Below are 18611 nucleotides of genomic sequence, written 5' to 3'. Positions count from 1 at the left end.
TGCTGTTTTAATAACACAGTGCGTGGGATCTGCTGTCCTAAAAGAAGGGTTTTGGTTCCGGCTGCACCAGGGACCATCAGCACAGTCTCAGGCAGGAGGATCCATCTCGTTGAGCGTCGGTTCATCTACCACGCCAGCCGTGTGCTGTCAAGGTCAAAGGGGTCATGCACGAGGCTGGGTAAGCTACGAAGGGCTGCACACGTGTGAGCTGTTTTCCTCATTTTTAGCCCAAATCTATCAGAACCCACAATTATGCTGAGCTGCCCACCTTGATTCTCCAATGTATGGACCACCCAGGCCCCCAGTTCCCTTCCCCATTTGCTTCTTGCAGCTTTTTGAAAATGTCTTAGAACCACTGTGAAATGGGCAAAGAGCAGCTAGAAATTTTTACTTTTTGCTTTTTTATGAATTTATGGACACGCATGGGGAGAAAGTTGAATATACCCAGCCCTGTCCCACTCTGAAGGAGCTAAGCCCTTCAGGGAAATTACCTGTCATCAGGTTTCAGACTGGCCCGGCAGCCTCCCAGGAGAGCCTGACACTTTTCATTTTCCTGAGTGCTATTACAGTGGTGGACGCACTGGAGCTGTAACCCACATCGCCGTGGCATGCCAAGTGATGGGACCGTGTGCACTGAGGCTCCTTCCTCAACGACAAAGCACCTGCCAGATAACCCTGGGCTGGCAGCTCAGGAAGTGGTTCTCAGCGTCCCAGCGTGTGTAAGAAGTTGTCTTGGAATAGCAGGTCTTTGTACTTGGAGCTCAGTGGAAGCATCTGATTTGCTCTCTCCAAAGTCCTGCTACCTCTTGGGTCACCAGACAGGATAGCTGCTTATTCTAGACACCAGGAAGACTGCATTTTGCCTTTCTGGGAAGAAGCCAGCAAGAACGGGTGCAGGCAGGCATTGGCATCCTGGAGGCTGAGGGTCCAGAGGTGGCTAAGTTCCTGGGGTATCACTTTCACCGACCAAACTTTGATTCTCAAGTCACTCGGGGAGTTCTTCAGCAAGTCGGCTTTTGTAGAAACTTCTTATTAGCACATGTGTGTAGCACATAATGTTTGCATCTCTTGTATGAAGTTGGTACATGTACATGACACATCTTAATTCCTATCAGAGGGGAATTTCATCCTCTCCCTCCCCTCTCCTCTCCTTCCTCTTCCTCCTTCCTAGATCCTCTTCCCATTTGAGAAAGAGCTATCTTCCTACTTCCTATTTTCTATCTTTTATTTTGCTCTTTATTTATACTTTAGGTTTCTCATACAATAGAAACCATGTGATAGTTCAGCTTGTGTGTCTGATTTATTTCACTTAACGTTATGGTCCCATGGTGCATTCATTCTCCTACAAATGACTCAAGTTTATCTTCGTGGCAAAGTAGTACTCCATTCCATATAAATACTGCACTTTCTTTATTCATTCTTCTGTTGATAGAAATACAGTCCACTGCCAAGACTTGGCTACTATGCCTTGTGCTGCTGTAAACATAGGTGTGCATGTATCTCTAATGTGATGACTTTAACTCTTCCAGGAAGATGCCTAGAAGGGGAAATCACTGTGTCAAATGGGATTTCTAGTTTCCGGTTTTTAAGGAATCTCCATGCTAAGCTGGCTTTCGTGGTTTTGGATTTCCCAGGCTAGCTAGAGAAGAGAGCTTGTTGGGGAGGAAGGATCCGTGTGACAGCAGGGTGCTGGCTCCCTTTGTCCGACGTGGGCAGCTGGTAACCCTCTCTCAGTGCCCTCCTGGGAAATCAGTTAATTCAGCCATGTATCAGGATCATAATGAAAATCTGGCATCTGGTTAACCAGAGTGAACTGATTTGATATGCCAGCGTCCTTCCTGTGCACTCTCTCTGATTGCTTGCATAGGATGCAGTTGACACTGGGGAATCTATTATTCTGTCAAATGCTAATCAGACATAGGGTTCTGATTTTAAATTCAAATTCACTGTGAATTATTAAGTTTTCTAACATCGTGGGCTTGTGATGGGCTTATTTGCATGATTTTTAAAATATGCATTTTGGGCTACTATTTTATCATCTGAGTGTTCTTTTATTTAATAGAAGTTTTTGAGGAGTATTTTTTTGAGGGTGTGGAAGGGTTATCAATGTACTCGAAGCAGAGCTGTACGGCAGTGGATGTGTATGACCCCTGGGAACTGCTGTCTGCCATCTGACTAGCATAGCAGCAACATCGGGACCACCAGAATCCACACGCATGGGCTCAAAGCCTCCCCTCCACTTCCTGCATGTGGAATGCATGTGAAGTAACTAGGAGCTTCTGAAACCCCGTGGACTTAGTGGAGATAAAGACAGCATCGGTCCAGTAGCCTTTCACGATCTCATCATCCACAGCTTTCACTAGGGCACTGCAGTGACCCCGGGTCTGGTCCGGGAGAGACTTGCTCCTCCCACTCTTGTGCATCTTGGGGTGGGGCTGCCCTTCTTCCATCTCTCCACCCTGGGGACCAGGGACATGGCAGGACCCTGAGAACACTTTCACAGCTTCTGCTTGGAAGCAGTGCATCTCTCTCCGTTGGATCTAACTGGTCAAGATGAGTCGGAGGCCAAGCCAGATACCAGGTGAGCGGGTAGGATCGTCCACTGCCAGGCCCTGTGGTGTGCATGGCCGAAGCACAGCAGATGGGCAGCAATCACTGCTCGATACTCTTCAGTCCTGTGCATGAAGTAACCATGGTTTGGGATTCTGATAAGCCATGGCTGTTTTCCTCTGCTGAGACGGACAAGGTGGAGACTTGTGTGCTTGTCACATGGTTCTCTTAAGAGACAGTGAGGGTGCTGATTGCTTTCTGACCTTGCAGGGAAGGTGGTCTATGGAGAGCCCATAGCGGCAAGCCTGGGCACTGACGGCACTCACTACTGGCACGAAGACTGGTGCCATGCGGCACACCACGTCATGAGCCCGCCCCTGCGGCCGGACCCCTCAACACCAGGATTTCTCATGAACCTGTTGGCTAAGTAATCATGCAGGGTTTGCCAGGAGGACAGCCCGGCCCTCGTGAGCCCCTCATTCTTCTGTCCCTCGGCCTGAGAATTCCGGGGACCCTTGTCTCTGGAGAGAGAACCGCACAACCTTAATTATGCCGCGATGTGTGTCCGAGCCTCCCGCCCAGGCATGGCACTGAAATTCTGTTCTTTGCTCCTTTTCCCACCTCTGGTCTCCCAGAGCCCAGATTCTTCGTTAGACCTGTTTGTTTGCTGGATCTGTTTTGTTTCTTTACAGTCCACTGAAGCCAGCCTCAAACACGCAGAAAAAGCACTCTGCAGCCCAGCTATACTCCCAGCCCCAGTGCCTTATTTTTATCAGAATATTCTTGTGCTTTTTCCTGTGCTGATCTAATGCAGAGCCAGATGGGTGCGTGGACAGCGCACTCTCTGGGAGGGGGACCCTTGCTCTTGAGAATTACCGCCGGGGGCCTCCCAGGACTCCTCCAAGGACTCGACCCTCCCATCCCTCCTAGAGCCCCTGATGTCACTGTCCCCAGGCACATTTAACTGCCAAGGCCCGAGTGAAACAAGTTCATAACCACAGAGCCGGGAAACCAAGAGGTGGAGCCTGCAACCCGGGTCTTGGCCCACTAGTATGCTCCTCACTGGTGTGCCCCCGGCAGTGCGAGTGTGGGAGGAGGTGTGCACTTGGAAACGCTCCCTCCTCCGTGGAGCTTCTCTGACTTTTGGTGGAGAGGAGTCTAGGGATAAGGGCTGTTATGGAGCTTTCCACGCTGGTGCTCTCAGCTCTCATGGTTTGCTTCTCTTCTTTCCAGTGATGATCTGAGCACGACAGCTACTGACCACTGCACCTTCAACACTTGCCAGAAAGCGCTTGGGAAGGACGACTTTACCAAGATTCCCAATGGGGTGAACGGTGTGGAAGACCGGATGTCAGTCATATGGGAGAAGGGCGTGGTGGGTCCTCAGAGCCGCCCGTGTTTGCCCAGCCCCCAGCCAGGGCCCTCCCTGCGCCGTGAACCTTCCCGGGGATGCTCCCTGACTCGTACCCCATCTCACCCCACTCCCGGATGGTACCAGTGAACAGATGGTTGTCTTCTCTGCAGACTCGGTCCAGAGGAGGCATAGGGGATAGATTTAGTCTGGGCACAAAAAGGGTCACTTTTGGCACATAATGACCTTTCTGCTTCATTTCTCGTGTTCTCGGATCCCAAGGCCTCCTGTGTCACTAGTCTGAATTCTTATGATAGGATGCTTATTCTGTTCATGCCTCCTTTGCATGACATCCTTTGTAGATGTCCTTTTAGAAAACTGTTGTATGAAGAAGAACAATAAGTCACATGAATAAGAACTCAAAGTCCAGGAAAAAAATATTTGAGAAAGTTTTGTGACAAAACATTGCTCCCTGGGCTGGACAAGAATCTGATGGCTTGGTGGCCGCGCACTGACCTACCCAGCAGCTGACACGTGCTCGCAGATGTCAGCAGGGGACGTTGTTAGACCAGGGCTCTTGCCCCTGCCTCTCACACCATCCCCAGCAGCCCCCTCCCAGGACCCCTTAACCCCAGGTCCTTTGGCTGTTTTCTCCTGCATAGACTGCCTTCCTCTGAGTCCAGCTGTTCACCAGGTCTCGTCAGATGTGTTTCTAGACTGCGCCCTTCCTTCCACATGCACAGCTGCCATCTTGCTGGGGGCTCGGATTTTGTCAGGACTGTTGAGCAGCCTCCCATCCAGTGTCCCTGTGTCCCTTCTTACTTGCGACCACCTATTCTCTATGCCAGCACCAGAGTTACCGCTCAAAAATGAAGTTCCATTTGTGCTACTTTCCACTCAAAAACCCTTTCATTTTCTGCATTACTAAAAGGTTGATATTTGAACAATTATTGCACTACAAGGACCTCTGCTAATCCTCCTCCTCCTCCTCTCCTGTCACAGCCTAACTCTGACTCTCCCTGTTGATGGACTTTTCCCTTCCATCTGCCTAGATTTCCCTGGTAACAGCCCTCCCTTTCCCTTTGATTCTGTGTTATTACAGTAAGTATCTTCATTACATCAGATTTGCATAATCACTACAACTCCGGATGCATAAATGTCCTTAAAGTGATTAAATATTTCTTAACATGGAACTGTGTTATTTTCTGAGCATTAAGATGGTTATTTCTGGGACCGTTGCTCTCAGGGATTGGTTCTTACTCATTTTCTAGGCCTGGATGATTAAACAGACCACAAGGCCACACTTACCGTGTGAATCTACATAAGGAGGAGCCCTCAGCACACTTTCTACTTTGAAGTCTCTGCCACGATGACTGGCCGAGTCTCTTGATTTTTCATCTTGTGAAATGCATCATACCTGATTTAAAAGTGCCATAGTCTCATTTGAACTCTAAAAATACGTCACCTAACTCAACATGATCGTGTTTTAAATCTTAGGTCCACAATAAATAATCCAGATCACAATTGAGCAGCCATCGTGCTGCTTAATGCTTCCCAGCATCCGAATAGTCGGTGGATCCCGATATAAGAAATCAGGTGCACTTCTGTTTGGTGTGAGACAGGGAAGTCTTGAGCTGTTATTAACAGGATGTTTTAGTGACCATCACAACAAACGCACTTTCTTCTTGGATCTTTTCGACAGCATAGTGGTAAAATGGATGAAAACCGATTTGTGGCAGTTACCAGCACAAATGCAGCCAAAATCTTTAATCTCTATCCGAGGAAAGGAAGAATAGCTGTAGGCGCTGATGCCGACATTGTGATCTGGGACCCAAACGCCACAAGGTGAGCCTGACTTCCTGTTTCCCTGGCTTCTCAGTGGAGAAGAGAACCAATCTAATCTGCACAGACGTTTTACTTTGGCCTTCGCTAGCCCTTTCTTACCGACGCCTTGTTTGGACCATACTCAGGAATGTGCCCAAGACATGGTTCTGACGTCACATGTTTCTTTGCTTTTCTTGGCACAGAGGATGCAAAAATTGTGTTGCACTCTCTGGAAATGGATACGTAGAGGAAACCAATATGAATTTTCCACTTTGGTGCCTGGCAAATGCTGAGTTCACTGGGAGGAAAGGTACCAAGCAAAAAAGGAAATAAAAGGCTTAATTTGAAAAAGGCTGAATTGAAAACTCAAAGTAATTATAGCCTTCCTAAAGCTTTCAGATAGAAAAATTCTAGCACAAAAGACATCACTTTTAGTTAGCCAAATTTTGCAGTTGAGTTCATCTTGAGCCTATCATTCCCGGTGGACTGCAGCTTTCTATTTCCAATTTCCATAATTTTATGTTAATATTTCAGGCCTGGCAAATTCCACCAATTCACAGGGAAGCGTTGGGTGGAGGTGAAGCTCTGATCATTTCTCTTTATAGTTCTTCAGCCCACATGGGGCCTGCACGTGGAGTCGAGTTTCTCCTAAACTTTGCTGTTGTAAAAGAGGGAATCCTGCACACCTTCACATTTTATGTGTGTGTGCACATGCTTGTGTGAGTGTGACTAGGAACATGGCAGGACCCCTGCCTTCTCTGCATAGGTGTTTGTCTAAAGTCTGCCGGGGTTACGTTGTGGTAAACAAGAGCTTGTCGTTTCCTGGAGGTGACACTGGCAGAGCCCAGCTCTCCGGGCTGCTCTGGTGCATCTTCTGGGAAAAGATCCCCACCGAGCACCAAGGGCCACAGCCAGGAGCCTCAGACAGGCCCCAGAGGGCTGCTTAGAAAGCACCCACCTGTCTGCTAGACGCTGCTCTGCGTCACTCACTGCCCCTATCTAGGGACAGCTCCTGTGGCTGTCAGACCATGGTCCTGGCAAGCACCTTTTCACGTGTGCATCATCTCTGGCTCCCGGTCCCTGCACTGCCATACACAGCGGCATGAGCATCTTATTTACAGAAATATCCTAAGATGCCAACTGGGCACAACACATGGCCTTCGTTATGTTCACAAGAGCATTAAGTCCATCTAAGGACTTAATGCCTGGTACAACCAAATGTGGGCAGCTCCTCTGCCAGGCCACAAAAAGTATGCTTGGGAAGGCAGTGGGAAAGAATCTGCTTGGATTTTGGGTGATTTGTGGGTGACTGAGCAGGCTCCACTCAGAGAATTGCAGATATTTTCAGCGCCAACCAGTGGGGCCTGCCCAGAGATGCTTTTGCTGCTCCAAGCATGGGGACCAGGTGAATCTTTGAAACATCCTTTGGCTTAGGGACATTGTGAGGTTTAGTTAGAAAAACCCAGGAATTTTCAAGAGGGAGGGCAACTGTCTTGTGGAGAAAATGTTTATTTAAACAGGATGATTTTGAAGCCAAACACCTGAGACATAATAATTGCAATAATTTGCACTTGCATGGCTCTCTGTGGATTTAAAAACACTTTGGTATCAAAAACTTGTGATTTACAAATAAGACAGGATCACTTTACAGTGATGGGAGAGCTACAGCTGAACAGGAGTGCATGACAGGTCTCACATGTGAGCGCTAGTCCTCGTGTTAACGCCACTGGGCTGAGCCTCCCGGCAGATTAGCAAGGTGCACTCCTGGTGTGTCCTGGTGAGCGCGGCCTTAGAGCCTTGGGCCCTACAAGCAGGCCCTGCCCTTCCTCTCTGACCCCTGTCTGCTCGCCATGAGCTAAGCAGCTCACCTGCCAGGCCCTTCACCAGGAGATGTCTTCCTTGGAGCCAGCAGTGCACTGGAATCTCCTGAAGCCGTGAGCGCCATCAAAGCTCTGCTCCTTCCCAGAGTGGGTGTCAGGTTTCACGTCCAGCAGGGGCCTGGCCCCATGCCATTGGCATTGGCCCCATACCCGCAAGTGCATTCCCCGACTGCAGGGCCGGGCTTTCTCTCCAAGTCAAGGCAGCACACCTAGCCTCACACTGAGTATTCACATTCCATTTTTTGTTCCAATAAGGTGGGCCAGCGACTGAAACCTTTTTCTGGATTCAATTCTCTTCTGTGTTATTCCTTATCAGAGGTGAGGGGGAAATGAAGAGCTCCTGAGGGGTATGACTGTCCAGGGTAACCCCGAGTACCCCGGAAGGCCTGGGAGGCCCTCCCTCAGCGCCCCCTCTTTAAGCCACTCCCCAGTGTCTCTGGCCGGGTCTGGCCTCGGGGGTCCTTCTGGGCCTGAGTAATCACTGAGGACGACACAGCACAGGTGTGAAGCGTTGTCTCCCTTAGACAGGTGGACAAAGAGAAGTGACCAGGACATAAGGCTGTGAATAATCCACTTGCTTTATTTACCACGTATTGCTGTTGGGAGGACATTTATAGGCCATGATTATGTCTCCTTGAGTCATGTTTTTATACAAATTTAGATCACTCCCTTACAAGTTCCAGCTACTGATTTCTATAACATTCTCTTGTCCTTCCCTTTCTATTCAGTTGTTTCAGAATAGTACATAATGGTCCAGATTCGTAGATCTTTTCAAGACCTATATATTACCTACTCAATTTCCTTCATGTTTGGTCTAAGAATAACTAACTTAAGGTCAAACCAAAAAAATTCTGTGCTTTTAGATTTCTATCTCCTTCTATCTATCTTTAGTATTTCTTGTATAATAACTTTCCTTTACATAATAATGTTAACAGAAAGTTAAATACTTGAAAGTGCATGGGCATGGCTTTTGGGTAGATACATGTGTATTTTTCATTTAATTATCAGCACTAAGTTTTCTTTAGTTCAAGTGTACATCGGTGCTTCTCCTTCTCCATTTGTACCTTTCATTAAAACAGCGAAGGCCCAGGGGCTCCCCTAGGGGTCCCTGAAAGTCTCTGCTGGCCTGGCTGGAGCTGGTCTCGCATGTGTGGAACCCTGGGTTCGAGGAGACACGGGCATAAACACACAGGTAAATAAGATGCTCTTCCTACCCGCTCTCTCGCGTCAAAGATGACTAACATCTGTTTTGCTCACCTCAAAAGGTATTTGTGAAATAATGTGAAGTAATGTGTAATGGTCATATGTGTGGATGTGCTTTGTAAACTAAAGAAGTGCCATGCAGACTAAGACCCGTGCTCTTGCTGCGTATTTTTCTAGTTTGGCTGCATCTGGCTTTGCAGGGCTTCCTCAGTGTGCAGCGTCCTCACTGAGCTGCCCCTGGTGACAGGGCAGGCAGAGGAACCACGGGCCTCCTTCTGACCCTCAGATCCTTCTAAAAAAAACAAAGCCACTAGAGATCTCTTCATTTTTCTTTTATTTTACTGTTCTGGAAAATTGAGAAGCATCCTTAGGGTTATGGAATTGCTGTGGACCCCTTTGGTTCTCTTTGACTTGTGTGGTGGATAAAACTCTTTAGGAAGTTCCCCTGAGCCAGCAGCAGGACATTCTGCACTGTTCCTGCTCCTCCTTTTCCATGTGAGGATGGCAGAATGCGGGCCAAGGAGAGAGGGTCTGTTGGGGAACAGGGCGCCGAGTGGTGACCGGGGGCGACACACGGAGAGGAGAGTGTGCTCGTGCCCAGGGCCGTTTGCACCACTGCACGGTTAGCCAGGCCGCGCTCAGAGCCTGCCTTGTCCAGCACCCAGTGCTCACGGCATGAGCGGTGCCCCAGGGCCTGGCGTTCCCTCCTTCTCCTGAGAGTTCTCTGCCGGAGACCGCTCCTCTGCCCTGTCCTGACGACCTTGACAGTGTTGAGTGCGGTCAGGCCTCGGTGGAAGGCTCCAGTGTGACTTTTCTGATCTCCTCGCCGGCCACAGCTGTGGGCTGGGGACCGCGCAGGGCCATTCCGTTGCGTCCGCGTCCCCTGCGGGTCCAGGCCGCGCCTTCCTGGGAGGGGAAGCAGCGCGGTGTGCAGGCCTCTCTCGCGTGCCCTCTCGCGTGCCCTTCTCCCCGGCCGCGCTCTGGGGTAGCCCAGCCGAGTCCGCACGGAGCGCCCAGGCCGGGCTGGAGGAGGAGATGGGGTCGGAGCCAGCGCTGTCGTCCACCAAGGGATGCTGAGGGCGCCACAGAGGGGAACCCGGGCTCAGGAGACATCCCTCTGGCCTCCGCGCAGTCTGTGGGGTCACGCCGGAGAGGAGAGGAGCAGGCCAAGCTTCTGCGGTGGGGTAAACTGAGGCACCGTGGGGCCCCGGGAGGAGGTGAGAGAGACGGTCACGGCTGTCTCTGGTCCAGTGCCGCGAGTTTACTGCAGGCGAGGTGACTTTGGAGAGAGAACCCCGCTCCGTGTGCTCTATCCGATTTTGATACTAAATGCGGGCGACTTGTCTGACCACCGCCTTAGACGCCGCCGAGATTTTCCTTGGGCGGCTTTGCGAAAGCCATGCACAGCCTCGCGCAGAGCCGCCCGCGTCCGGCAGGGGGCGCCCGTGCATCGCCGCAGCGCCCGCAGGGACCGGGCCGCAGCCGAGCCGCGGGCCTGCGTGCTGCGGAGCCCCTGCACCCGGGGCTGCGGCCGTCCCTGCTGTGGCGCACAGAGCTCGGTGCCCCTCCACCTGCCCAGCGGGCTGCTCGGCCTACGAGGGCGCGGGTGGGACCCGCGGGCGGCGCGCTGGCCTCCTTTCCTCGGTGGACGTGAAGGCGGCGACTCCAGTGGGGCTGCCGCGGACAGCTGAGCCCGAGCGGGGCGACCCACTTCTGCGAGCGCTGCGGTGCCCGGCGGGAGGAGGTCGCGCCAGCCCCGTGGCATCCGCACAGCCGCCCGCAGTCAAGATGAAGGAAGAACGGGCTCGGCTCAGCGCCTCATTAAAAACCTGGTCAGAGAGCCGTGTGCAAATTCCGCCCCCAGCCCGGGCAGGCCGGACCCAGTGTCAGCATCTTCTGAGCTTCCTCCTTCAGCTGTCCAGAGAGCACTTAGTTGCCAAGGCAACCGTCCCTTCCAGTATTTGTGAGCCACAGGCTCTGCTGCATCTCAGGCGCGCGCACAGGCGGACGCACTGTGTGAGCTGGAGCGGGTAATGGAGATGTCTACTGGCCGCTGTTCTGCAGAGCAGGCGTATTTTTGCTCTGTTATTTTAGTTGATTATTTTAAACTCAGTTACAGCAGGCTTTGACCTTGAAAGCGCTGTGGTCTTTCCTGCCTAATTCCCTTCCCTTTCCCATTGACGATGGAGATAACGAATTTAGCTTTGCATTCAGGGAGGAGCTCCGACTCCGGCTCAGAGTGCCTCCTGGGCCCGGACGGGGTGGGAGAGCTGAAGCGGGGACCAGCGGTGGGATGAGTGTGGGGAGGGCCCATGCCGACAGGGAGGGCGCGCGGTGTGAGCCCCGCTGTGAGAGGCTGCCCGCAGTCTCCCTTGAAGCTGCACGCTGTGCCTCTGCTGATGCGCTTCTGCATGACAGCCCTCCTCCTCCAGAGAGCGGGCACACACGCACACATGCATGCATGCAGTCACGCACACACCCACACACCCAGCCATATGCACACATGCCTGCGCACATGTGTACAATGCAAACGCACATCCTTGATCACATACACAATACACACATCCACACGCATGCGCACATACATGCACACGTGTGCACAATGCAAACGCACACACGCTCACATGCACACGTGCACACAATGCACACATACATCCACACTCGTGCGTGCACCCACACACATGTGCACGTGCCCAATGCAAATGCACACCCTTGATCACATACACACACAATACAAGCATTTGCACACATGTGCACAATGCAAATGCACACCCTTGATCACATACACAATACACGCATCCGCACACATGTGCACATACATGCACACGTGCACAATGCAAATGCACGCGCACTTGATCACATGCACACACACATACATCCACACACTCGTGCACACCCACACACATGTGCGCAATGCAAATGTACACACAGGTGCACACGTGCACACAATGCACACATACATCCACACTCATGCGTGCACCCACACACGTGTACATACATGCACACACGTGCACAATGCAAATGCACACCCTTGACCACATACACACAATACACACATCTGCACACATGTGCACATATATGCACATGTGCACAATGCAAATGCACACGCACTTGATCACATGCACACACAATGTACATATACATAAATAATCGCGCACACACTCAGGCATATACACGTGATTCGTGCACACACATGAGCACACATGTAAAGCAGCCTAGCAAGAGGCATGCGTGGAAGCGGGGGTGAGGCTGCTGTCACCCACACTCACACGTGTGTCTACCTAGGCTGTGGAGCGAAACCACAGGGTGGCTGCAGGGGTCAGAGGACGCTTCTCCAAAGGTGCAGCCCTCCCGTGCTGGCCCGGGGCGTGCAGGCCCCTTGGCCACAGTTCCCTGGCAGATGAAGTGAAGGAGAAATGTGCCTGCGCTCACCCTCCCCAAATCCAGCCCCCAGCGCCCCTCGTGAAGGCGTAGGCTGTGGGGTGAACTCCCCCTCGGCTGTGTGCACGCTGCTTGTGACCTTTCGAGAGCTGCTTGGGCTTCCGAGCTCTGAGTCCTTTGCTGATGGGCGAACACTGGTGTGTATTGCAGCACCGTTGTAGGTGGAAAGCCCATGTCAAGTGTCAGCCCCACGTGGGTGGCACTCGGTGGATAGGAGTCGACCCTTTAGTGGCAGGCGGTCGGCGTAGGCTTGTGGGTACTTCCGGCTGAGGCGTCATTCGGAAGCCGTGGCGCAGCGACCAAACGCAGGACCCCATGACCCTGGGGTTGTATGTCATCCAAGCCTCATCTCTGTCGGCACACCTCCAGTGCTCACCAAATGACTCAGTTTGAGACACTCACATGGATTCTTTTGCCCAAGACAGCCTGACGGGATCAGAATTTACCAGAGATCCAGAGCCGACAGCTTTTGAAAATTATTTGCGGCACACTATTCACACAAACCACCCGATTCATTCTGTGGCCTTCAAAAGACATTTGCTTTAAAAAAATTGAACTCTACATGAAAAGAAGTAGCTTTGCTGGTTACATATGGGTAAAACTGTCACCATGGTTTATTCCCAGTTGTTTATTTAAGCGTGTTCTTACCTAACTGAACCTTTCAGTGAACTAGAAATGACTTCTGGGACTTGACTACTAATAGCTGCATTATTCTCCAAATTATTAAAGAAAACCAGCTTAGAAATGAGTCACAGTGGCCCACTGTACCTCTGGTCATTTACCCATGCAGAGTGGATGCGGTTTATTTTCAGCATTTAAACCAGGCAAAAACTAAGCATCCAGAGGAGGTTGTGTCAAAGGCACCGCTGTCCTAGCTAAGCTCCTGCCATCATTTTCTTCCTGCCTGGCCGATTTCCTGTGTTTTTCTCCCGATAGCATTGGCCTCTTCCTGTGTCCCTGGGTTCAGAACAGTTCCAAGTACACAGGACCTCAGAAACCACTGCACAAATAGACAAGACAGATACTCAGAGTCTGGGGCCAGGGGAAGAAACGCGCGACTCCTAAACCCCTGCAGCCTCTGTTTGACCCCTAACTGGGGCAAGGTCCATGCGTACATTTTTCTCTTTGGACGGAGAGAAAAGAAAGCGGAATTCTGGGTGTTTGGGACTCCTTCCCCACAGCAGTGCTCGTCGAGGGTGCTGCGGCTGTGGCTGTGTCCACGTCAGCCCAACAGCTGTCTTCTGCTCTCGGATTCTCTAACTCAGGCTAAGTGCAGGCCTCTGGTTCTGGAGCAAACAGGATAGAGAAAAGTGGACCCCAGGAAACGTCAGTCAGGACCTGGAAAGGATCGAAGGTTCTTAGATTCTTATTGAGCTCCAAAGAGCCCTGGAACCCCACAAAGCACACAAAATTAGCTCAAGCGGATCCCCCAGCCTTTAGGAGCAGAATGTGGTCTCTGCAATAGCAGCAGCAGCATTGTTAGGGAATTCATGGAAAATACAGCCCGGGTTGGACCAGCCCTGCCAGGACCCTGCTTTCGACTCAGAGTTGGATACGATTTAGAAACTCAGTTAACATCCCAGAGTTCTCTATACCCTTCCTTGATTATTGCTAATTTTGGGGAACTTACTACCTACCCCGACCGTCCAGTTGTTTCTGCATTGGTTGAAATCATTAGGACATTCTTTCATTGGTTGCACTGAAAATCACTCCTATGTATACATACACCTATAGTTACGCCTATGGGTTTTGATTTTGTAGCTTATATACATTGTATTATGTCCTCATATAAAGCGAAACTTTCTCAGTATTGTATAGGACTTAGCTGTGTTGAATTATGTAGGTTTGTTTCATTCATTTTCACCGCTGTGTAGTATTCTGTTTTATGAAAATATCATGATTGACTTTAGATTCTTTTTTGTGGTGAACATTTAGACTGCTTCCAGTATTTCACTGTCTCAGACCCTGTATATCTTTGTCATATGCTTGAGAATTTCCCTGAGGCGTCCATCTGGTCTCTAATTTATTTTTTGTGAACTGTGGTCCCAGTCTTCCCCATAGAAACGTGAAATTGCCTGTGTTTTGTAACTAAATACAGAGCTGTCCTTTTGTCTCTGTTACATTGTATCGCATCCCACTTCGTTTATTCTGTCACTAAAGCCCCTTTTTCCTTGTCTGTTTGTTGAGACAGGGCCTCACTGCGTAGCCCAGGCTGGCCTCCAACGCGCTGTGACTGCAGGTGGGGAGGAAGCGGAGGTGACCCGGGCTGGCCCCGCCCACCCCGCAGGTGGCAGCCGCACATCCGCTTTTGGCCTGGAGTCTGCACACCCGTCCCCCACCCGCCGGACACGCGCACCCCAGCGGTCATTGCTCCCTGGTGGCCAGGCCACTGGTGACCGCCTCGTGGTCCTGCGCACACGCACGCACGCGCGCGCACGCACACCTGGCCCTGGAGGCCCGACCCCGCTCCTGCTCTGCCCGCTTCTCCAGCTCTGCTCTCCGTTTCCCTTCCCTCTGAAGCCCCTCCTCCTCGCCCTCTCTTTGCATCTTTTTCTGCATCCGCAGTGCTCCTGGTGGCTTCTTTACATCTCTGTCACCCGCCTGCCCCCAGCCTGCCCTTCCGTCCCCCTGGGGAATGTTCCCACCAGCTCCTGCCAGGCAATTGCCCCATGCTGAGGATCTGGAGGCAGAATAATGAGAAGCAATTTATCCACACGGGGGAAGCAGCCCCGCTCATCCGTTCATCCGCTCATCCGTGCAGAAGGTTGCTGCATTCCTCACACCGGAGGGGGCAGAAGGGTATCTGCCTGCAGATGGGTAGCTACTGCAGATCCCCTGGACGGCAGGGACAGAGCCCGGGGTCTCTTCCCTCAAAGGGGCTGCATTTTGATTGGACAAATAAGACACAAGCATGGGAAAGGATGCGTAGTTTGGGGTAGAGAGAAGTGGAAAAGGGCATTGAACTGGCGCAAGCCTGGGTGAAGATTCGCTGAGTCCCGGGCAGGCTGCCAGTGCGCTGAGTCGAGTCATTTTCCTCGGTGTGGCACAGCGACCCAGGGCTGCCAGGGTGGCTGGGCTCATCCGACCTGTGCTTCCCACGCTCTGCAGGAGCAAAGCAGTGATTGGGGTGAAGGGCGATGCAGCCAGGGAACGAGGCCAGGGGCTGTGGGTGGAGGGGGAAGAACTCAGCCAAGACGAAGGCACAGAAAATGAGGAGAAAGAAATGAAGAGGGGACAGGAGCGACTTCAAAGCAAGGCCACTTCTGTTGGTGACACAAAGGTTGATTGGACGCCAGCAGAGTCCTGTATGCTGTGTGCAGAGCTGAGTGAAAATCCCTCATCCCACAAGCACTTGGAATTTCTCTGGACGGATAGAAACACCTGCAGTGACCCTCAAACAATAATATAAGGCAAGATATGAGGCGGTGGCCCGGGGTGGCGGGCCACCCATTCACAGCGGAACCAGGTGACCGAGTCAGTCCCAGCCGCGCCACTGATAGCAGCTACTCCGCACACTCTCCCAGCTGAAGGCAGGTTTCCTCCTCAGTAAAATGCAGTCCGAGGATAACAGTATCACCCTCTGGGGATCACTGGGAGGAGGTAAACCCTCGATACAGTGTGTGGCATGCAAGGGGTGATCAGAATAGATGGTGCATGCTGAAATCTTAACAATTCATTACAGTAAAAGACACATGGGCAAGAATCGCCCTCAAAATCCTTCCCCTCACATTGCGCACACTCATCCCATGGCTCTTGCCACTTTGCAAAGCAGTTCTGGAACAGTCTTTCATGACTGTCATTGTGAGATGTAATAAAAAAAAAATATGGTGGATGCTGCTGCCCAAAGCCATCCAACAGAAAGGCAACTCCCCAAAACATGACGGTGCATCTTCAGCTGCCTTGTCCCCCGGGCTGGCACCAGGAGACCTCTGGCTCTTCCCCAAAGGTGAAATGAACGTGCAGAGTAAATGTTTTCAATCCATTCAGCATACTGAGGCAGCTACAAGTGCCACTCAGGAAAGAGGACTTCCAGAACTGCTTCAGAAAGGAGCGAGAACCACGGGGTGTATTCAAGCGAGGGGGGCGCTTTTCAAGGGGTCAGTGTCAATGTGTCTTTTGCTGTAATGAATTTTTTAGTTTAAATACTCATAATATTTATCGATCACACCATGTGTAGTAGAGCTGTGAGAAACATTAATGTCATTGTCATCATGTATGCAATGACAAGACATTAGAGATATACAAGCTAGCATGGAAAAAATCAAAGAAAATGACTTTTATAATGTGAGTTCTTAGAGGAAAAAGCCCAGCTTAGAAAACTCAACCATCAGCCCAGGATCCTGGATTGCTTGTTCAGTCGTGTTTTCATCCACGTGTACGCAGAACCTTTCCTGCCAGTTTAGGGTGGGCACGGCGGGCGGCAGAGCACAGCTGTAACCACAATTCCGGCAGAACGCCCCTGGGATGTTCCGCCATTAATGCGAGGACATTAAACAGCTTCCGGGGTGACCCAGATGTACTTTACAGTCCTTTCATTCTCATGAGGGTGCTCTGACTGCACCGTGGACCCTGGCCTCCAGGGAAGCTTTCCACAGAATTCTTCTGTGTCAGCTTCTTTGGCCAGGAATGGGTCACTTTTGTAGCCCCTTTCTTTCTCTCTCTGTCTCTCTCTCTCTCTTTCTTTTTGTTGCTACTTTAAACCAAATTTCTGATTATTTCCATTGCAAAGGTGACTAAAAGCAGAATGGCTGTATCAAAGGCTATGATCTTTTGATACACCATAATCTTTTACTTTCCTTTGATTTTTGCTTCTTTTATAGGTAAAAATTATTACCTTTCAGCTGCAAATTGCATACATTTGAACACTAAGGAAGTTGAAATCTTTTTCATTTATTAGTCATTGGGTTTCTGTTCTCCTAAAGAAATATCTATCCGTGCCTAGTGCTCATTTTTCTTTCGGTAACCTAATATTATTTGTGTCTTCATTTAAATGATCTGTCACATTTCTTGCCAACTCCCCCAAGGTTCCTTTGATAAATAAATGCTGGAGTTACACAAAGGGGCTGGAGAAACTCGGGTGTCATGCATGTGTCACTGCCTCGCAGTACTGGCTGTGTTCGTGAAGATGTCCCAGGGCCCGGCGTGTAACACGCAGTCCTCCCACGCTCAGAAGTAGTGCAGCTGGGGCCAGCTTGGCCAGCAGGGGCTGTTGTCAGCGCTGTGCTCCTCCCGGCCGCGTGGGGTGCGGGCCTTAGACGCACGCGCCCGGCACATGGCAGATCACCTGCACACAGGCGCGGACTCCTGCACCTTCCGCCCGGACGCTGTCCCCATTTCATTCCCTCCCTCACTCCGCCTCTTCTCCCCGAGTGAACAGGCCATGTGGGACGGAGGGGCCGGGGCCCTGAGCAGTGGGTTCTGGGGCTTGGAAGTCTGCCTCTGCACACCATTCTCTCTGTATGGTAGCATTGCACCCGGAGAGTAATTCTGCCCTGTGTTTTTAAGTGAGAAGCCAGAGGCAAGACGTCTACAATGCAAGAATGAAGGTCAGGGGCTCGATCGAAGACCCACGTTGTTTGGATTTCATGTACCCGAGTTTCTGGTCCCCGAGTATATCTGCCCTTCACACGCCTCGCTTTTGCTTTGCTGGTGCCCGGGAGAATAAAATGCAAAGAAACACTGGCAGTTTGCCTCGACAGTGATCCGATCTTTGGTTGGTTGCCCTTTGAGGAGGAAGGCTTTGCGTGAGGACTTACGGCGGTGAGCATATTCTCCCACCAGACCCTACTCCGTGCAGCTCACAGATGCGCGGTGCCATCCTTGCTAACTGACTGTCCTGCTTCTGGTTGCGCTTCCCCGCGAAGACGCTCAGGTGTTTCTGGAGAGGTGGGGTGGCTTCCTGGAGATGTGCTCTTAGCTGCAGACTTAACTTCCCGAGGGGGCGCTGTGCACAGCGCCCTGACTGAGGACTGGAGGTGAGTGACTCGGCCTCCTGCCTCGGTTTCTGCATTCGGGAACAGGTGCTAACACATCCGGCTCCCGTCAGGTTGCAGTGAGGTAAATAAAGCAATGGACAAGCACCTCCCCGCGCGGGGCTCCATGCATCGCTGCGCAGTAGCGGCGCCGGCGCCGAGCCGTGGTGCTATTTCTGCCCCTCGTCATCATCGCGTCCATCAGAGGTGACCTTGGCCCTGGCTTCCAGCCACTGAGGAGCTGTTGGCAACACAGGGAGAGCAAATGGGACGTCCAGAGTCCGGGTGCTCCTGACTCCGAAAGACAGAAAGGAGATGTGCGAGAAACCGTCCCAGAGTCAGTTGCTCGGGGTGCATGGGTCGGAGCCGAGCGCGTGTGTGCGTGGGTGT

The 18611-nt window shown here is 51.5% G+C and overlaps 1 protein-coding gene across 7 annotated transcripts in view; it reads left to right on the top strand.

Moving 5' to 3' along the window:
* Dpys (dihydropyrimidinase) overlaps positions 1-18611 on the top strand; it is a 63532-nt gene that overhangs the window by 30204 nt on the left and 14717 nt on the right. For 4 of the 7 annotated variants that reach the window (XM_087190793.1, XM_087190790.1, XM_021262799.2 and 1 more), the window contains 4 exons: positions 20-178; positions 2821-2977; positions 3784-3925; positions 5604-5746. In XM_087190793.1, coding sequence (XP_087046919.1) covers positions 20-178; positions 2821-2977; positions 3784-3925; positions 5604-5746 — 601 coding nt within the window. Of the gene's footprint in view, positions 1-19; positions 179-2820; positions 2978-3783; positions 3926-5603; positions 5747-14440; positions 17465-18611 lie in introns of those variants that run through there. The other 3 variants (XM_021262800.2, XM_087190794.1, XM_087190792.1) reach the window with 2 other exon arrangements.

This window comes from Heterocephalus glaber, unplaced genomic scaffold (genome assembly GCF_053883595.1).
Source record: "Heterocephalus glaber isolate CG9 unplaced genomic scaffold, H.glaber_assembly_v1.0 deba00001556, whole genome shotgun sequence".
Lineage (NCBI taxonomy): Eukaryota > Metazoa > Chordata > Mammalia > Rodentia > Bathyergidae > Heterocephalus > Heterocephalus glaber.
Note: the sequence above shows the minus strand (reverse complement) of the source record. Positions and strands in the feature narration are given on the sequence as shown.